Raw genomic sequence first — 18557 nt, forward strand, 5'->3', positions numbered from 1 at the left:
TCTTCACGGAGGTCTATATATGCACTGTCTCTGTCAATACATGCACATCTTGGTGTCTGCGTAATTGATGTCCCCAGGCCTGCTGTGGAAAGACTGAACAAGAACGAGTAAGATTAAACTTCAAACTATTGCTAGTATTGAATCAGAAAAGAAACTAACAGGAAGTTATCCAAATGATCTAACACATGTAGAATTGGAAACAGTATCTTGATTAAAAAAAAATCAGTTTTAATATCCTTTAACAAAACCACACACTGAAAACATGTTTCATAAACTGTATATAGGCACAACTTTTGGATATTGCACTACAAATTCTATCCGTTTCAAGTGATCGCTGATATGATGAGGTATTATATAGGAAGGCGCTTCAAAGTTTTATAAAAGGAGTCGCCAGTTCCAGAACTCTGATACTGTTTAAAGTAAAGGCTGTATTTAAGTTATTAAGTCCTAAAACTGGGGGCTGTATGTTTTTTGTAACATAAATCAGCATTTTGTTTTTGAAAAACTTTAAAGAGAAAGTTGGAGGGAAAAAAAGTCAACTAAACTTGACAGTTTCTTTATGCTTGTACACATCTGACAAATTTAAATGGAATTTTATGAAAGTACATGAACCTCACATATTTTATGAAAATTTGATATTTTTGACAGATTGCTATAGTGTTATAGGTGTCATGTACTTTCTCTCATTGGCATTTGCACCCTGTCCTGCATTGTTAAATGTTCTTCCTGATTAACACCTTCACATCAGCTCAGGAGGAGTTTGTTAATCAGTTGATTAGTGGGATCAGGTGTGTTGGGATGAGGGCAAACGCTCAAATGTGTAGAACAGGGAATAGTTCAGAGGAGGTAGTCTGTTATATGAAAGTCCAAGGAACGTAAAGGTTTTTTTTTTTGCGTTATAGAAACAGAAAATCATCTCATCTGACATAAAACAAGTGGTGTGATAAGTGGGTGTGCTGGTGGATATGACTCTCACCTCAACCAACATGTTTGTGTGTATCATTCTTTTCTCTGTGATTGGTGAGTATATTAGTTATTTTATTTATCAAAGCTCTTTGTATGATTGGTGATTAAAAAAAAAAGCCATTATCATTTTATTTTGTTTATTTATATGGTAACAAATCTGTATTTTGGCTTACTGGTTATATTATTTAATCAATGATGCATAAATAACACTTGTTTAAATATGACTCCAGTAAAAGTTACTCATTTGTGTATTTAATGCTCAATCACCTTGTGCACCTTATGGAAAAATTGTTTACAAGTTTGCTTAGTGAGGTTTCTTTTACACTACCAAACTCTCGCGAGAAACCGCGAGGTTACGGCTGTGCTCTCGCAACAGGTTTTCATTGGACAATACATATCTCAGAAGTAGCTTTGAACGGTGTGATTTTACCTAAAATGTTATGGTGAAATTGCGCATTCAAAAGAAGGGGGGAAAAATCCGAAATTGAAAGTACTTTATTATTCAAATAAATATAATGCGGAGGAAAATAACGAGTGCTGACACTTCTGAGTTTTTAACATTGTACTTAAATAGTGCAACGAAGATGGGTATTACATAGATAATCTATTGAAATATCATTATGCGTCAAAAGAACACTGTATTGACGCTCGCCAACGCACCTGCAATACACGCATCATGCATGGTCGAATGAACGCGTTTTATCTGCTTGTTTTCCTCCAGCTTCAACCATCGCAGCTGCTGTTCCAACTAATGCACAGACAGTGGAGGTGGGTAAATTAGTGTATTTCCTATTCATGCTGTTTTGATGTGGTGCTTTGTTGCATTGTGAAATCACTTTGTCTGAACAGCCTGCATGTGAAGACTATGTCCTGCCAATGTGCACGCGCGAGTATCAGCCTGTGTGTGGGTCCGACGGAAAAACGCATTCAAACGAGTGCATGCTCTGCTTTGACAACATGTGAGTTCACACCATTGCAGCGTCAATTTTTTTTAGGTCTTTACGCAATAACTTGATCTGCTCTAACTCTAAAGACCTGAGATGATCAGCTGATTCAGTTGTAACTTCACAAGACGAGGGAGCTGATCAGCAGAAGCATGATCTGATTGGCAATCATTCAGAATTGTTTGATTTATTTAGTTTATTTTGATGGATGTATTCTTTTTAGTTTTAAGGGACATGCATGGACATTTTGCATGATTGCACTGAATCGGATTTAATTGCAGCACTTTCTTTTTTTTTTTTTTTTTTTACAGGCTAAGTCATCTCAACACTTACATAGTCAAAAAAGGGACCTGTTGAAACACCACCACTTCAGCTGTGTTAATGTACAAGTGTGAAAGATGGTGTCATTACGCATGATCTAATTATAATCTGTGAAAAGAGACTCCTTAATATGGAATGTGTCTTTCTCTAGATTTTTTTCCTGTGCATTTTATGGTTTTTAATCTTTTAATTTTTTTTTTATTAAAGGACTGAATCTGCCAGATCAGGCATGTATAATTGTCTCTATTGACTAATTGTTATCCAGGTTCATTGTGCAGCATCTTCATGGATGTCTAGTTCAAGATGAATTTTCTCACACTTTGCCTTAAACATGCTCCCAATCATTTCATATGCCCTGTTAAGACTGGTTAGGGAGGCTCCTATTTAATTTCACTGTATTTTGTTGCTCCTAAGTACACTGGGCAGGCGATCTTGTTTAAAAGACAAAACTGAACAAAGAATCAAAGTAATCTCCACAGAACACATTTTAATATGGACAAGAATGTATTTCTTTGTATTTTACTCCATGCACATCACTTGCTTGTTTTTCTTTAACAGTCAAGTTCAGGATTTTCAAAGAACACTTCAAGAAGTTTATCTTAATATTTAATAAATTAAGTAAAAATTAAATACAAATGTATTTTTAAAACATGCTACACTTTTACCTGTCCAGTTTGTGGAATCACCCCCCCCCCCCCCCCCCTTCCTTTTTCTAGTTGAGACAGGAAAAAAACTCTTCCTTCCATTTTAATACTTTCTCTTTGGTTAACTTGGCTCACCAATAAACTATTAAGGGCTGTGAAGACTTCTATAAATGGGGAACAAATGTCTCCTTGAAAAAAATATTCAGATCAATCACATAATTTTGGGCCTTGTCAAGTCATCTTTTCTTGTCCTGCCAACCATTGTACATGTAAAGTACACAATGAAACGAGACATTTCCCCCAAGATTCATAAGACAGCATAAAATAACAAAAAAAAAAAAACACAACACGGGGCTACACAAAAATAAATAGGACATGTGCGTGACATTTGTGCAAAAACAGCATAACATGGGAGACACGGTGACCCTACAACACCAGCCAGTACAGAAGATTGTGCAAAAATGAATCGTCTATACAATAAATACATGTAAACTGTTCCAGCTGTTCATAAGTCTGGTCTGTAAAATTAATTTTCAGTAAAACTTCAATGGTTTGTCATTAATTACAAGTGGATCCTGTAATGTTGTCTGGGGGGGATTAATATTTACTTTTATTCTAATGTAATCTTACACTCAATGCAACTGATCTCAACATTTATCTGGTAATTATGCACGTCTGTGTTTGCGTATATATGTATGTGTATTGTCTGACTCATTTGTGTTAGGCAGCATGGAACTCGTAACAGGTCTGACTGTTATTTGCAATACAGTGCTTTGGTTGGGTAAATGGCTATTAGGAATAACACAGTATTGCAGAAATATTAATCCTGGATTGCTTAATGTATTTCTCAACCAAAGTAGCAATTACTGTATTATATTACTTTTAATTTAACAACTTGACTGTGAAGACTTCTTTTGAATCATGTGTAAGCGGTCAAATCTCGAGCTCCACCTATTGGCAGAGTTGATAAATAGGCGCACACCAAACCTGCCTCTCATTCCAGGCTTCTGGTTCACTTCATGATGTGTGTCCGAGTCTTCCTCTTCATCCTCTTTGTGACTGGTAAGAACAGTGATGTTTTTGTGTCCTTTTCTTTTAATATTTTAATTCCAATAATAAATCTACCATTGTATGTTGTCATGTGATTTACAGGTAAAAGCAGTCTGTACCTGTAGCCTATGATTTATTTTGCATGCTTTTAAGGATAAACTGAGTTTAACTACATATACTTGAATTGAAAGTTTAGACATTTCTAGAAGGATTTCATAAGAATAAAAAAATGGGTTAAAAAAAACCTCATTGTGCATGAAATGATGGAATTAAAAATGTTCCTTCAGCTTTGACTGAAGCAGCTGCTGTTCCAGTCTACAGTAAATCAGCAGAGGTGGGTGGATCAGCAATAAGCCTTTTAGGTGCAGGGTTCAGTGTTGTGTAATGACTGTTTCTTGTGTTTTGACAGGCTTCTTGTTTAAGATATGTCCGGCGAACATGCACACGCGATTATAACCCTGTGTGCACGTCTGATGGGACAACATATGGAAACGAGTGCATGTTCTGCTTTGACAAAAAGTAAGTTTCTACTGCACAGGATCACAGCCCCGGTCTGTACACTTAAGCATATTGTTTTCCCTGCTGTAACACACACCTCAATTGAAGCTCTTCAGCAGCTGATTAGATTCTATCAGGTTTGCTGGGAACAAGGAAAACACTCATGTGCAGTACTGAGATTACTCCAGGACCAGGAATAAGAAGCTGTGCCGCACTGTTTACAATTTTATTCCCCAAAATCACTTCTTGGATTCTTTAACTTAGACCAGTTCTTTCTTAAACCGTTCTCAAATCCAGCTGGGTACCACCAGCTAGACCTGTTTTTTTTTTTTTTTTTTTTTTTTTTTTTGTTTCGTCCCAGTTCCTGATACATTTGAACTGAGTAATCAAGAGCTTTACATGTCTCAGTTACCAGGCCATAGTGTTTTGGGAGTGGAACAAAAACCTGGTCAGGCTAGAAGTCCCTGAAGGGGTTGTTTTTTCAACCCCTAACCCTAGTGTGAAGGAGTATCCTTTCTATAAACAAAGAACAGGGCAAAAAGGGCACGTAAAAGCATTTTTCATGATAAGCAAGTAAGCAGCAGTCCTAGCACTCACTGTTTTCTTTCTTTCTTCTTTTTTAACAGGCAAAAACAACTCAACACATACATAGTCCAAAAAGGAAAATGTTGAAACACTATTCCAACTGTGATGAGCTGTTCAATGTATGTGCATGTTTTATTTGTGATATACTTTTAAATTATACTTAATATACTTAAATATATATTTCCAAAAGGCACCTCATAAGTATGTTATGGGCTTTTTGAGAATCGCATTCCACATTTATTCTAATTTGCTCTTAGTCCCCTCCATTCTTCTGGGAAGATGATCTAATAGATTTTAACGTGTGCTTGTGGACGTTTGTGTTAATCAGCCACAAGGGTGTTAGCAAGGTCTGGTACTGATGTAGGGTAAGGAAGGCCTGGAGCGTTCCAATTCCCCCAAAGGTGTTGAGTAGGGATGAGATCAGAGTTCTAATTTAGCAGGCCACTCAAGATCTTCCTCTCCAAACCATGTAAACCATATCTTCATGAAACTCACTCTGTACACAGGGACATTGCCATGCTGGAACAGGTTTGGGTTTCCAAGTTCAAGTGAATGCAACATTGTTATACCACATCCAAAGACGTCCTATACAATTGTGTGCCTGCAGCTTTGTGATTTGGCGAACCACCACATATGGCAGGAAAGGTCAGGTATCCCAATACTTTTGTCCATATAGTGTGTGTAAGACATGCAATTTTTATTTTTATTTTTTTTAAAGATTTGTCTTTCACCATGTGTTCACATTCTACATTCCATATTGAAGATATGAAGCTTCCTGTCAGATCGTGTGCTTAGATTTCTGACTTGTCTGAAATAATGACATTGACCATCATACTCATTAAGCAGCTTTTTTTATGTATGTAATTTCATATTTTCAAATTTAGTATTTTCTGTGCAAGGGTATAAAGATCACAAGCAAAAAAAAAATATTTATTTGCTACTGATTTGCCAGGTACAGGGGGATTTAGAGTTATGTAAAAAAAATTACACTTTCTCCAAACACATAGTGTAAATGGTTACATTTAAGCAGTGCCCATGTCAACACTTTCCTGAGATCAAATTTGAGTGTTTATTTAATAGTGATAGTTGAATCCATTTCTAGTCTAGTTCAAACCCTAATTTAACAAAACCTGATACGCTGTATCAGAAGTAACAAATTAGGGGAAACTTTAGAGGCAGTTATCTCCAGGAGCAAGGTGAGACACTCCTGTATTTGATTGTCAAAATACAAAAAAAAAATAAAAATACATTTTGTAATCTGGTGACAATCACACTTACAATAAGCATATGTTCAGCAAATGCACAAATGTGGTATGTAATACTGTCCAAATGCAGGAGATAAGATTAAAACAAAGGTAACATATGTTCATGACAAGCCTGTATGCTTAAATATATAACCCCACAACTGAGTGAACCCTTAAAAAAAAAAAAAAACTAATTTATCCAGCAAACTCACAACCCTATTTTTCCCTTCAAAGAATGTAGTTGACCAAGTGTATTAGTCTCTAAAGGAGTTAATAATACTCATATTTTGACGACTACTGAAAATACTGAAATGAAAATAATTGGCCTATAGTAAACACTCTTCTAGTGTTGTGTGCGCTCTGGTTGAAATTTATTTAACTGAGAATTAACTCATTAAAAGAATGTGTTTACCAGCTATATACCATTTCACATAATCATACAGTTATAATAATGAAATTAAACTTTTACAAAAAATATTTTCATGTATATTCTTAAAACACTTTGTACATAAATGCCTTCAGAAATTCTGTCTATTTGCAGATTACTCAGTTAAGTGCAATAAATGTCCTCATCTTTCACTATACATATGAATAGATTTCTTTTATTCTTAATTTTACACAACACAAATATATTTACTTTTAAAATATCAAACCAAAATAACTGTCTGTTTACGAGCCTCTCTGTGCCCCTCTGATATATTCTGTATATCCAAATTTATCAAATATGATTGTCAGGTTGGGAGGTGATGCTTTTGAGACAAACATCAAAGGCACTAAAATGTCTGAGCAAGCATCAGACTAACCTCATGTTCTCAAATTTATATATATATAATATCCCACTGGGCAGGTCTGAGGTTTGGGATTGGGGATAAAGAGTGAGGTTACGCTACAGGAGTCTAAGCTACAGAACAGTCCTGAATTGCAAACCAAGCTCGGTATAGAAAGCTGCTTCTCAGATGCTTGGTGAGTTCTGAGTCGTCTGCTCATGGCCTGTAAGTTTTGATCACATCCTTGATGGGTCTCCGGCAGATTGGGCAGCAGGCGTTAATCTGTTTCTTTAGCTTGAGTCCACACTCATGACAGAGACACATGTGTCCGCACGTGTAAATGACAGTGTCCACCTCCTGATCAAAGCACACGGTGCATTCACCACCCTTACTGCTTAGTGGCATCTCTGGGAAAGAGAGGCTGGGCGAGACAGGGGGACTGAGAGGCGAGCTGGGAGCTGTCACTGCAGAAAATGAGAACATATCAAATAATTATAATTGTGCTGTAATGCTAATAAATTCAGGATTAAAAAAACAGTGACAGTTGAGTGGTGCATAATTAGAATTATTGCTCTATAATCTTTTTTTCTTTAATTATACTTTTTTCACTTTGTTACTTTTAGCCCCAATTGACCAGATTCTCTGCTATCTAAAATATTTTTGGATATTTAAATATTTTTTTAATCCGTCTGCCAGAACAATAAAAGGGTAAAGACTTAACTGCAAAGGTAAGATGTAACAGTTAAATCATACTGAATTAAACCCTAAGAGCTTTGCAAATTCACTGACCCAGTGAGGACTCTGAAGCAGATGAGGATCTGTTGACACTAAAAGTCAGGTCAGAGTCACTGTCATCGGATGCTGTGCCATGTGATACAGAGGGGGATGTGGAGGGACTTGCCTGCAGTGTTCCTGGAAAGTAAAGAGTGAGAAAAAGAGAAATTTACTTCACAGAAAAAAGGCTGATGATCAGTATATACTTATGCTCATATGGCAAGGGCGCTAATTGGGCACAAATTCTCAAAAGTTCAAATTATGGTTTAAGGTGGTTTCTGGGGATGGAGTGGCTCTATTTCTCGATTTTCTTTTGGATGCAATGGACCTCTTTCAAATAGGGCTGCAACAATTGATTATTTTAGTAATCGAGTATTCTACCAATTGTTCTATCGATTAATTGATTTTTATTAAGGAAATTAAGTAATTTGTTTTTCTTTTAGGGAAAATGTTTATTTTTATTGTGCCAAATCGAAGATGCGGATCATGAATACGGATGATCCGCTGTGGCAACCCCTAATGGGAGAAGCCGAAAGAAAGTTTATTGCTGAAATTTTATACAAGAATATCTAAAAACTAAACCAATTTAGTGCATTTAATTTCCATATTACCTTAAAATGCTAATAAAATATGTAATAAAAATAAATAAATAATATAAATTAAATAAATTACTCTTAAAAAAGGGAAACACTGTTTTCTTTGTTTTAGTTTGAAATTATCCCAAACTCTAGAACCTTTCTGTCTGATGTACATCACAATAGTTTGGATTTTAGAAGTGTGCACATAAAACCGAATGTGTGCATCTGCATATACCTACAACCTCTTCACTACCACAATACTGATATCAAATCCACTTTATTGCAGAAATATAAACTAACCTTGTGTCTGCCAGCTGCACATGATTTAAGTTATAAATAAATAATTGGAAATTACTACAGTAAATATGGTCCCTATAAAATTAGGTATACCTCTTTTGTATACTTTATATTACAATTAGGGTGAAACAATTCCTCGAGTAACAATCAATAAAATTGCATATCAAACTAAGCCTCTGATCCCTGAAGAGAACTCTGTCTGACAATCAGCTCTGGAGGAGACAGAACAAGACAGATGAAGCAGAGGAGCCTCATTTATACACCAACAGCTTCACACTTCAGGTCGACAGCATGTGATGCACCAGAAATTTTGAATGTTTTATGAGAAATAAAGTTGCAATTAAAAATGTTTATGTTGCAGAAATGAGCTTCCATAGATTCAGGCTAAATAAGTAGAGTGGGATAATTTCAACCTAAAACACAAACACTGTACAGTACGTTTACTTTTTTAAAGATGATTTTTTTATTTATGATTTTTGATTTATAAATTAGTATTTTGATGGTTTCGCAGATAATCTTGTATGCAATTTCAGCAATAATATAGTATTTTTTCTAAAAAGGAAACAAACTACCTGTTCATTTTAAGAGACCGGTCTTACTTTCTATTGTATGTTTAGTATTGCTTTTTAATAAAGAAAAAGTACTTCTTATCCGATTACTCGATTCATTGATGGATTAATCGGTAGAATACTCAATAACTAAAATAATCGATAGCCACAGCCCTAATTACAATATACTTTGCATTGCCAGAAAACCGATCATGTGGCATCAGTGTTTACGTTTTAAATGTGTGTTGTCTTTAGGGCTGCGACAACTAATCAATAAAATGTATAATAATTGAAAATGAAATTAGTTGGGATGCTCAAGTTCCTTGCTTGCTAAATGGAAGAGAGTACAGAGTCAACCGGCAGTATAATTTATGCATATATAATTAAATTATACCAAATTAAATTAATTATATATTCTAGATGCTTATATATTCACAACTGAACAAAATGTCTAAGCATGGCTTAAAAACTTTCCATCTGCAATGATCATTAAAACAATACAAATGTTTATTTGCACAAATTGCTTTACCTTGCATACTCAAATGCTGTTTTTTTGTTTTGTTTGTGTTTTATGTGTTTTTTGCATTTTTAAGTACACCTTTTTACATAAATACCCGGAATTAGGGTTTTATATAGTTCTTAATGTTTGTTTTTCTAATTTCATTAATCTGGAAAATAAATGATCCAATTAATTGTTTATCAAAATAATATTTAGTTGCAGCCCTAGTTGTCAGGTTCTGGATCTGAAAGCCAAGAACACATTATATTATGCAGGACTTGCCAATTGTATAATGATTTTTTTTTTTTTTAACAGTATACAGTACACTGTTGACTTTGTATGCTCAAAGCCAGAATACACAGCATACAAAACAAATAATTGTGTTCAGGGTCTTATTTTGGAGAAATAACACAGAACAAAATAGAATCCCATAATAGGCAAACTGAAGGATGTGCTAGGAGCTATTTCTGGGGGCATAAAAAACCTTGGAGAAAACCAGCTTAATGAGGCAGGCTATATTCTATTCTCCAGCGATAAGAGAGCTGGATGACAAGTACAAGCAAAGTCCACACATAGCAGATCTCTATTTTAGACCACTTAATAACCTGTCCAATAACCATCCCCTGTACTGATTATTTTACATTGTACAGTATATAAAAAAAGCCACAAAAAAAACAAAACAAACAAAACATTTTTATATATATATATATATATATATATATATATATATATATATATATATATATATATATACACACACACACATATATAAATATACATTGATGATTACTTCAGCTCACACTGACACTTGCCTAATATCCTGAGTCGATTGATGGCACCACGCAGAGCGAAGAAGGTCCAAAGAGCCTGAGAGGAGTCGACACACAGCAAGCGACCACGAGATACCCCGTTAATCCCATGATGCACTTCTCCGTCAGGCAGAAGCATGAAGCTGAGTACGTCACCAGGTGCAAGTGCGGGGAGACCACGGTGAACCACCCAATACTCCTTACGATCGAGGAGAGCATCAGGCTCAGCCGGCAACTCTGCAGTGTGTAATGTGCCTGGGTCACATGATGTCATGCCAAAAAGGAGCATGCCAAGGCAAGGGGGGCCCACGTGACTCACCTCCACAAACAGAGTCTCACCTAACCTCATAGGCCTGTCACTAAACACCAAAGTCCGAATGCCCTCCAGAGAGTGGACACAGGCCATAGCACGGTCGCTGGACAGGAGCACGTCTGCACCTCGCACCGGGTGAAAGCGCAGGTCGGCATCAAGTGTAGAGGGAAGGCCACGGGATAACCGCGAGACACCGAAAGGGGATGAGGAGGAGGAAGAGGAGGAGCAGCAGGGGCTCAGCTGCATGGAGTTGCTGAGATGCAAGGCAGCCATCTTGGCAGCCTGGTTGCTCTCTAACTGGTTGTTGCTATAGTTTGCCGAGTCGTGGTTGCTAGGAGGCAGATAGGCACTGAGACGAGTCATGCTCATGCAGCTTGTACTGTCTGCAAATGTGCTTTCTGGTAGAAGGGAGAGAATCATTAATTCAGATGCAACAGTTTACATAGAAGTTTACACATTACAGTAGACTATACATACATAAATAGATACAGTAGAGATAGTTACATAGAAATACATTACGAACCTTTAATAAAAACAACACAAATACGGTCTATAGTATATATCATATGTTACAATAGAGTAACTTTGCTATTCTGAATTAATCTGACCAGTTACCAGTAGAAAAAGAGAGATTCTTTCCCTAAAAGGCAACAATTTATAATGCATGCACACTGTATGGTACAGTGTGGCTGTACAAGGTGTATAAACTACTGTACTGTATTGTATTTTTTACAATTGTAATTCATCCTACTGTCAACTGAGGACTCTAAAAATGTTTAAATGTTTCTTTAATTTGCCAGAGAAATAAATCAGACAAGTAGATCAAGGTGCAGGCTTTGACTGACAAGCTAGACACAACATTTGCATGGGTCTGGTTTTGCTCAGTTGGCAGACTTGTGGCCTCCCAGAATATCAGTCCCAGGGAGGCTCTCTCTCCACGGATACACAGCGACTCTTACCAAATATGGCCACGCCAACCAACTGACAGAAGATAAATAATGTAGCATAGTGGAATGAGTTCTGTTTGGCCTCCTACATGGTGTTTGTGTTTTGCTTTGGCGCAGGATATGATCCAGCTCGCTACCACACACACACTAAAACCATCCGTCTGTCAAGGTGTGATAGTGACCATCGGCACCTCTGTCATTATGACGTCTGTTCCTCTGGCATTCTGCCCACTTCAGGGGCCACTTTAAAGCAGTTTAGCCTTAGTGAATAGTTTTATCAGTTCTTAAAAAGGCAGCTACTCAAACTGCTCAAAGGGCAGCTGCTTTTTTTCAACCAGAATTATCATAATATTACAATAATACAGGGGCTCTGACCTTTAATGAATAGCCACTAGGGATGTTTTATTGAATTCAACAGGTACAGAAGTCTGAAATTGGACAGATCATATTAGATTAAAGTCTGTCTTGTTAAACTTGATAAGTAACTGTCGGGATTTTTTTTCTAGATTGCAGAAACTCTCTTACTGATAAGGTAATATTATGCTGTCATAGGTATTAATAAAGATAACAAAATGCTGTAGACACCATGCTATTGACATATCACTTTTTAAATAGCAAATAAGTTACCAATCAGAAGAAAATATTCTACACTCTCCCTTTCCATTATAATTTAATGGTACTATTTTGTAACTGTGGTAAGCAAATGTGAGAATATGTATGATTATTATACTTCTTGTGTGATGAAAACTCACCAAGCAATGTGACTTCCTGTGTGAGCCCATAGATGTCTATGATGGCCCAGAGTGGACGGCCAGCACTCAAGCCACAGTGAAACAGTACAGGCTCACCATCGTTTACTGTGTAAAAGACACGGCCATGCCGGTCGGCCCAAAAAGCCAGCACATTGTCCCTGGCTGCCAGTCTCTCGGGAAGGGCCTTGGCCCAGTAGCCAGGCCTTGCCACCAGGTCTGGGCAGGCGTATTTGGGAATGTCAGATGAAGCAAGCTCGCCTGGGTCTAGACTGGTGAAGCCAAAGCGAAGTGCACCGCTCCAGCCTGAGTGCACCCCTGACAGACGCAAGCGTACCTGCTCATAGAGACGAATTGGCCGCTGGCTGAATGTCAGGCCATGGCAGAAGCTGTTCTTGCGTGTGGCACGTCGCAGCTGCGCATCCAAACGAATGTTCTTGCCCTTTGCCTGCGGGTGAAAGCGCGGAGACTCCAGGCTAGCAGCCAACGCAGATGACCTCCTATCCACTGTGCCATGTGGAAGAATGTAATACTGGCGGCTAGCCACAGGGCGGTGCTGTAGGTTTGCATCTACTGGAGCAAAAAATCAAATTGCACTTATCAATTCAAAAGTCTACAAAGCTTTTCAGTCTGTCATTTTAAAAGTATTACGGTGTTCGGTGATGCTTATAAACTGAGAAAATGTTATTCAAATACTCTCTGATGAATGGCAAAATATTTTAAGTAAGATTTAGATTTTAAGTTCAAGAACTATAATTAATACTACTGGACAATTCATTATCATAAATCATGAGTCTTAACGAGGTGCATTGCCAAATAGCGAAAGGAACTGGCGAAGGGAAATCTATGAGGAGCACCACAGTTCATATGTTAACTCCCTGCTATTAACAGATTAAATGCAACATTTTAATTCAATGCCAGAATCCGAAAGCAAAGCTGAAAGTTTTAATAATGTCATGACATCTGCCATAAAAAAACACAACGGCTGCTCCTCAGAGAAAACATTGTGTTTATGAGTCAGGCATCAATTATTGGAATCTTTTGAGACTCTGACCTCTTAGTTAAAATAGTCTTTACCGTATTTAAAAAGCATTATTTCTGTAGCCCTCTGATGGGGCAGAAGAATGAAAAAATTTTCCCACCATGTCCCATCCCTCCCTCTGACATCCCACACATTTGCTAGAGCTGGCCAGATAAATATACCCTCCCAATCGCACTTTAATGAACAACATAAGGAGAACATTTGGCTTTGGCCATGATCTTGCTTCTTTTACGCCTAGAACAATAGCATACCTTCAGCGACACCAAAGGCCACGAACATGACAGCATAGACAGATCTCCCAGCAGCCAAGGCAAATATAGCCATTTAAAAAAACAGAGCAAGTCGACAGCAGCTAGAATTGGTGACCAACTGGTCTTGAGGAAAACACAGTGCAAGCTATGAAATCCATGCTGGGTGTGTCTATATGAAGAAATGCTCCTCAAGAGAACCACTGAAGCAATACTTTCTAAATCAGCAGTACGAAATCACATCAGTATGCTGAAAGAAATATCCATGCAATAATACAGTTGAGAAAAAATAACCAGAAATATCTTTACAAACATAATCACATTTCTTTGATAGAGCATCCTGTACAAAATGTTCTATAGCAATTTTGTTGGCAATATTCCTTAAACAAGGGGACAATACATTTTACAGACCTCCTCAGTAAGATTCATTTAAAGAACTTTTCCAAATAATCAAATATTAGACTTGATATTTACATGTAAACAATACTGTGTACAATGATGGGTGACCCACAGCCTATGCTTGACTTGCTTCAGTGTTGAATCCTATTCGCACTGCCTCCTATGTTGGTGATGTGTTGATGTGATTCAACATTTTATTGCATTCTGATACGCAAGGCAAAAGTGTCAAAATCTGTACTGTACATAACATTTCACACTGCCCCCTCACTGCAAGTAGCCTAAGTGGTCATACTGATCCAACTGCCTATTTTAAACATGCATTTATAGATAAAGTTCTCATTTATTTAACTTCCAGATATGAAAATATAACTCTCTTTTTGTGGGAATGGAAAAGACAGTGCTCTCAATGCATTTCTCATTCAAAAACTCTGTCTTTTTCAGTCTGAGCTTAATATGAACAAAACACCAAGTAGCATAAGAAATAATTAGTAAGAAAAAGTCCAAGGCTGTGAAATGTTTAATAAGCCCTACTTTTTTTGAGAAAAAAATTCAAAGAAAAGAAACTAATTTGTAATATTATGACAGTCCTTCATGTGCACCCTCCCTTAAATACCCAAACGACTCATTATCTCTTACTCATTGTGTACCTGTGCAAGGTTCACAGTCATTCAGTCATGCTTCATTGGTGCTAACTAACTAAGAACAAAAAAGGACAGATTTCATCTGCATATTTTATATAAAAAAATAAATAAAAAATACAGTACCAGGACATGGGGAGTGATTTGGTTAAACAGGCTAGCTGAAAATTTTAGATGACTGTCTTGTTTAAAAACCTTCGCATACTTTATAAGACTGTATGACAGCTGTATATAACAGCTTTGAATCATATTACACCAGACACTTTCAGCTACAGACCTTTTTTTTCCATGCCGACCCTCTAGTGTGGACTGTGTAAATAAATGTACATAACAATTCATAAATAAGTGCATTGGGATTTATAATTTAGAATTCATTTACTTCGTCTGTTTTTTTTTATTAAATTTCTCCTTTTTTTTGTTTTCCTTAGTGAGCAAGAACACTTGAGAGATGTTGGAGACCAAAGGTTTATTTCATAAATAGATCTGAGGTGCAAGGAAAAAAAAAAAAAACACCAGTCGCCTCCTCACAAGCTGTGTGATTTAGGGCCCTTTTTCTGCCACTCTGTGTACAGGCAAACGCGAAATGAGAGCCTTGAACTCCACTTGTGAAACGCAGCACGGTTTTGCTTGCTTTCCAAATATAGATCTGCTTGATGTGATGGCAAATCGGCATTGTGGCAGACAGCGATGCTGCAGTCCAGTTCTCGAGCCTTGCTCAAATACATCCACTAAAGCCCTTCTGTGAATCTATCACAGACAGAGTTCTACCACAGCAGACACAGCAAGTTTTAACATGCCCTTTTTTAAAACCAGATTTCAAAAGATGAAGTGACAAGAAACCACAACAGACAATGTTATCACATGCTGTAAATCAAATGTGAAAAATAATACACTACTTTCTACATTTACAATGAGTACAGCTGACCGAAATATCTGCAAATACGAAGGTAATCTAATTTCTGCAATAGTCCTAAATATCCAGTACGCAATTTGTAATTTGTATGGAAGAATATGTATCGCATTCTGCGTCCAACTAAAGTAATATATTATAATTACATGACAAGTTCTTGCCAGCTTGACAACTCGTTTTATTGTTGCAGTAAATGTAACTGATTTCATAAATGAAGGAACTGAAAATGGTGATTGCTCCATAGTTCAGATCTGGGAGGAGGTCACAGAAAGATTGTGGATGTGGTGGTGAAGAAAGAGCTTCAGATGAAACTGAAATGACACCGGCTGAATGAAAGAGTCCGTAGAAAGTGCTCATTAAAAAAGATATGCCTTGCAACATATACAAATAGACAGTTTTCCATAGCCAAAATTACAGTTGGAACTAAATGAAGAAATACAGATTTACAGTGAAGATAATAAACGTAATTCTGTTCAAAGTTGACTTGTCATGTCAATCACCTCTGGCCTTTACTGGTTAATAAAATAAATATATTCCTTTACCTATTCAGGTACTTAAAAAATTTGATATGATGCCATAATTTTATACAAAATTTTATATTATATATAGAACATTATTGATAAAATACCTACATGATATGGACAAACATTTTGGGACACCTGAATTTTTAGCCATATGTGGTTCTTCCCCAAACTGTTACAATATTGGAGGCACACAATTGTATTAGATGCCTTTGGATGCAGTAACATTAAATTTTCACTGAACCTGTTTCAGCATGACAATGCCTCTTTGCACAAAGTAGCTCTATAAAGATATGGTTTATATGTGTTTGAGTGGCCTGCTATAGCGCTGTGACCTCAACCATACATAAACACCTTTGAAGATGAATTGGATCACTGACAGCACCCCAGGCCTCCTCATCCTACACTCGCCCTTTACTAACGTACCTGAATGAGCACAAGCCCTTTACAAGCACACTCCAACATCTACTGGAACATCTTCTCAAAAGAATGGTAGTTAATACAACAGCAAATACGGACTAAAGGTGAAATGGTATGTTCAAAAAGCCCATACTAGTTTTATGATCAGGTGTCCACAAACTTTTGCCCATAAGTGTAAAAAAGTGTATTTTATAGATCCCCACTAAGACACACATTTCTGTGTAGATCCTTTTAAAGTATATAATAAAAAACACAAAGCCAAGAAACTTTTAGGTTCTATATTAAAGTTTGAGTATATTACAATATTTTATGACACAGCTTGCTGGATTATTTAGAATGTTTCTTTTCAAAAAGTGGGTTCTCCTCAGTACCTCAGAAATACTGATCTTGAATTGGCCTTCTTGTAACGTCTGGGTTGTTAAAGAAAAATTTTTACCTGGTATTAGCAAAAAATGAATAAAATAATTACATATCCTTATCCTGACACTGTCACACCCACAGTCATATCTACATTATAAAAGATTCTACAGCTAGACTATGCACATGTGAACCATGACATGGTTGAAAGGTGTAGTCCGGCGTTTCCTGTATTTATGGCCTGCGTTGAGTGACTAGTACCTGGTAATTACAGAAAAGGGCACATCACAGAAGACACAGCAGAGAGGGTGAAATCTCATTGAGCACGCTTCAGGAGAATGCCACGTTCATTTCTGTAATAAACTCCCATCTGGCAATTAATGCCCATGATGTAACCTTGTTCATTTCAACATTGTATCACCGCCTAACCCAACAAAATGGGAATAATTATCATTCGATCATAATTTGTGAGTTCATCATAATCATTGCATGAGCCATCAATTTTAATTTAGAACCTATCAAAATGCCACTCAAAACACTATGGAATATCCATAACCAAAAATCAATTACCCATGAGTGATTCCTCCTGTTCGCTCCTTCAAAGCAATTTTTATTGTAATTCCCCAAATGCACATCTGCTTATCACTTCGAATGCAGCTTTGCCAGTTACATACATAGTAAGTGACTTATTAGTCCTTTGTGTGTTGTGGAGTCATCAATCAAAAATCATTGGGCACTATGAAATGCAATTTATGTGTGCACAATTCAGTACTGGAGGGTAGGAACAGAATACAATGAGCCCTAATGGATTCCCTTGAGAGTTCTGCTATATTCATGAACATGAAAACAAAAAATTAAATTAACATTACATTCAGTATAGATCATCCTGCTATGCTGCTGCATGCATAAGCACTGAACCTTGTGGTAGACACATATTTAAGGTTATGAATGCACCACTTGATTTTAAGGGTCACATGCATTAGATAGCCACACTAAACACATTTTCTTTCACCTTTCTGCTTTTTTTTTTATTATTTCATACCCAAATAATCATACCCATGTTTGAAATCAGCCTTCTGTACAGACCACTCAAGTCACTTGACTGTAGCTAAAATGATCCAGACCATTAGCATTAGATTTTCTTTCCTATTATACAGCGTCTACAATATGATCTACACAGTGTTACTAGAGACTATAGAAAACAGGCCTTATATGAGGCTATGTGCCACAAAAAACATGAATCACAGAAGACAGTGATGTATTAGGGTGACAATAGCTGATCTAAAAATACTTCTAAGGGTAATTTAAGTACTGTCAGCGGTACATACTTGTCAATAACATAAATAGATGAATGTACGAGGGCTGTCAGCTGCAAGAAAAAAAAAAGCCCATGAAATAAATTAAATAGTTGCATAATTGTCAATCATGTGTTTGGCTGTGCATGCAGACCCTCCTTTAAGGTTGCATGTAATGTAAATCCTGTCAGTTC

General features: G+C 36.8%; 2 protein-coding genes across 5 annotated transcripts in view; one reads left to right on the top strand and one right to left on the bottom strand.

Moving 5' to 3' along the window:
• Positions 1–800: 800 nt before the first annotated feature.
• Positions 801–5209, top strand: LOC124386018 (double-headed protease inhibitor, submandibular gland-like). Its single transcript, XM_046849605.1, has 7 exons — positions 801–1020; positions 1688–1734; positions 1816–1925; positions 3879–3937; positions 4213–4259; positions 4335–4444; positions 5050–5209. The coding sequence occupies exons 1-7, from the start codon at positions 966–968 to the stop codon at positions 5093–5095; spliced, it is 474 nt and encodes a 157-aa protein (XP_046705561.1). The 5' UTR covers positions 801–965; the 3' UTR covers positions 5096–5209.
• A 633-nt stretch (positions 5210–5842) lies between these two features.
• The window catches only part of neurl1b (neuralized E3 ubiquitin protein ligase 1B), a 33917-nt gene continuing 21202 nt past the window's right edge, over positions 5843–18557 (bottom strand). For 2 of the 4 annotated variants that reach the window (XM_046849602.1, XM_046849604.1), the window contains exons 2-5: positions 12537–13103; positions 10528–11235; positions 7809–7931; positions 5843–7483 (exon numbers count right to left, since the gene is read on the bottom strand). In XM_046849602.1, the coding sequence (XP_046705558.1) occupies positions 7236–7483; positions 7809–7931; positions 10528–11235; positions 12537–13103 (1646 nt within the window). In that variant the 3' untranslated portion in view covers positions 5843–7235. Of the gene's footprint in view, positions 7484–7808; positions 7932–10527; positions 11236–12536; positions 13107–18557 lie in introns of all 4 variants that reach the window. The other 2 variants (XM_046849601.1, XM_046849603.1) reach the window with 1 other exon arrangement.

This window comes from Silurus meridionalis, chromosome 5 (genome assembly GCF_014805685.1).
Source record: "Silurus meridionalis isolate SWU-2019-XX chromosome 5, ASM1480568v1, whole genome shotgun sequence".
NCBI classification, from domain to species: Eukaryota; Metazoa; Chordata; class Actinopteri; order Siluriformes; family Siluridae; genus Silurus; species Silurus meridionalis.

Coding starts and splice junctions, on each gene's coding strand:
- LOC124386018 (XM_046849605.1), top strand. CDS start 966: ATGACTCTCACCTCAACCAACATGTTTGTGTGTATCATTCTTTTCTCT. Junction 3,938..4,212: donor CTTCATCCTCTTTGTGACTG/GTAAGAACAGTG, acceptor ATGTTCCTTCAG/CTTTGACTGAAGCAGCTGCT. Junction 4,260..4,334: donor TCTACAGTAAATCAGCAGAG/GTGGGTGGATCA, acceptor GTGTTTTGACAG/GCTTCTTGTTTAAGATATGT.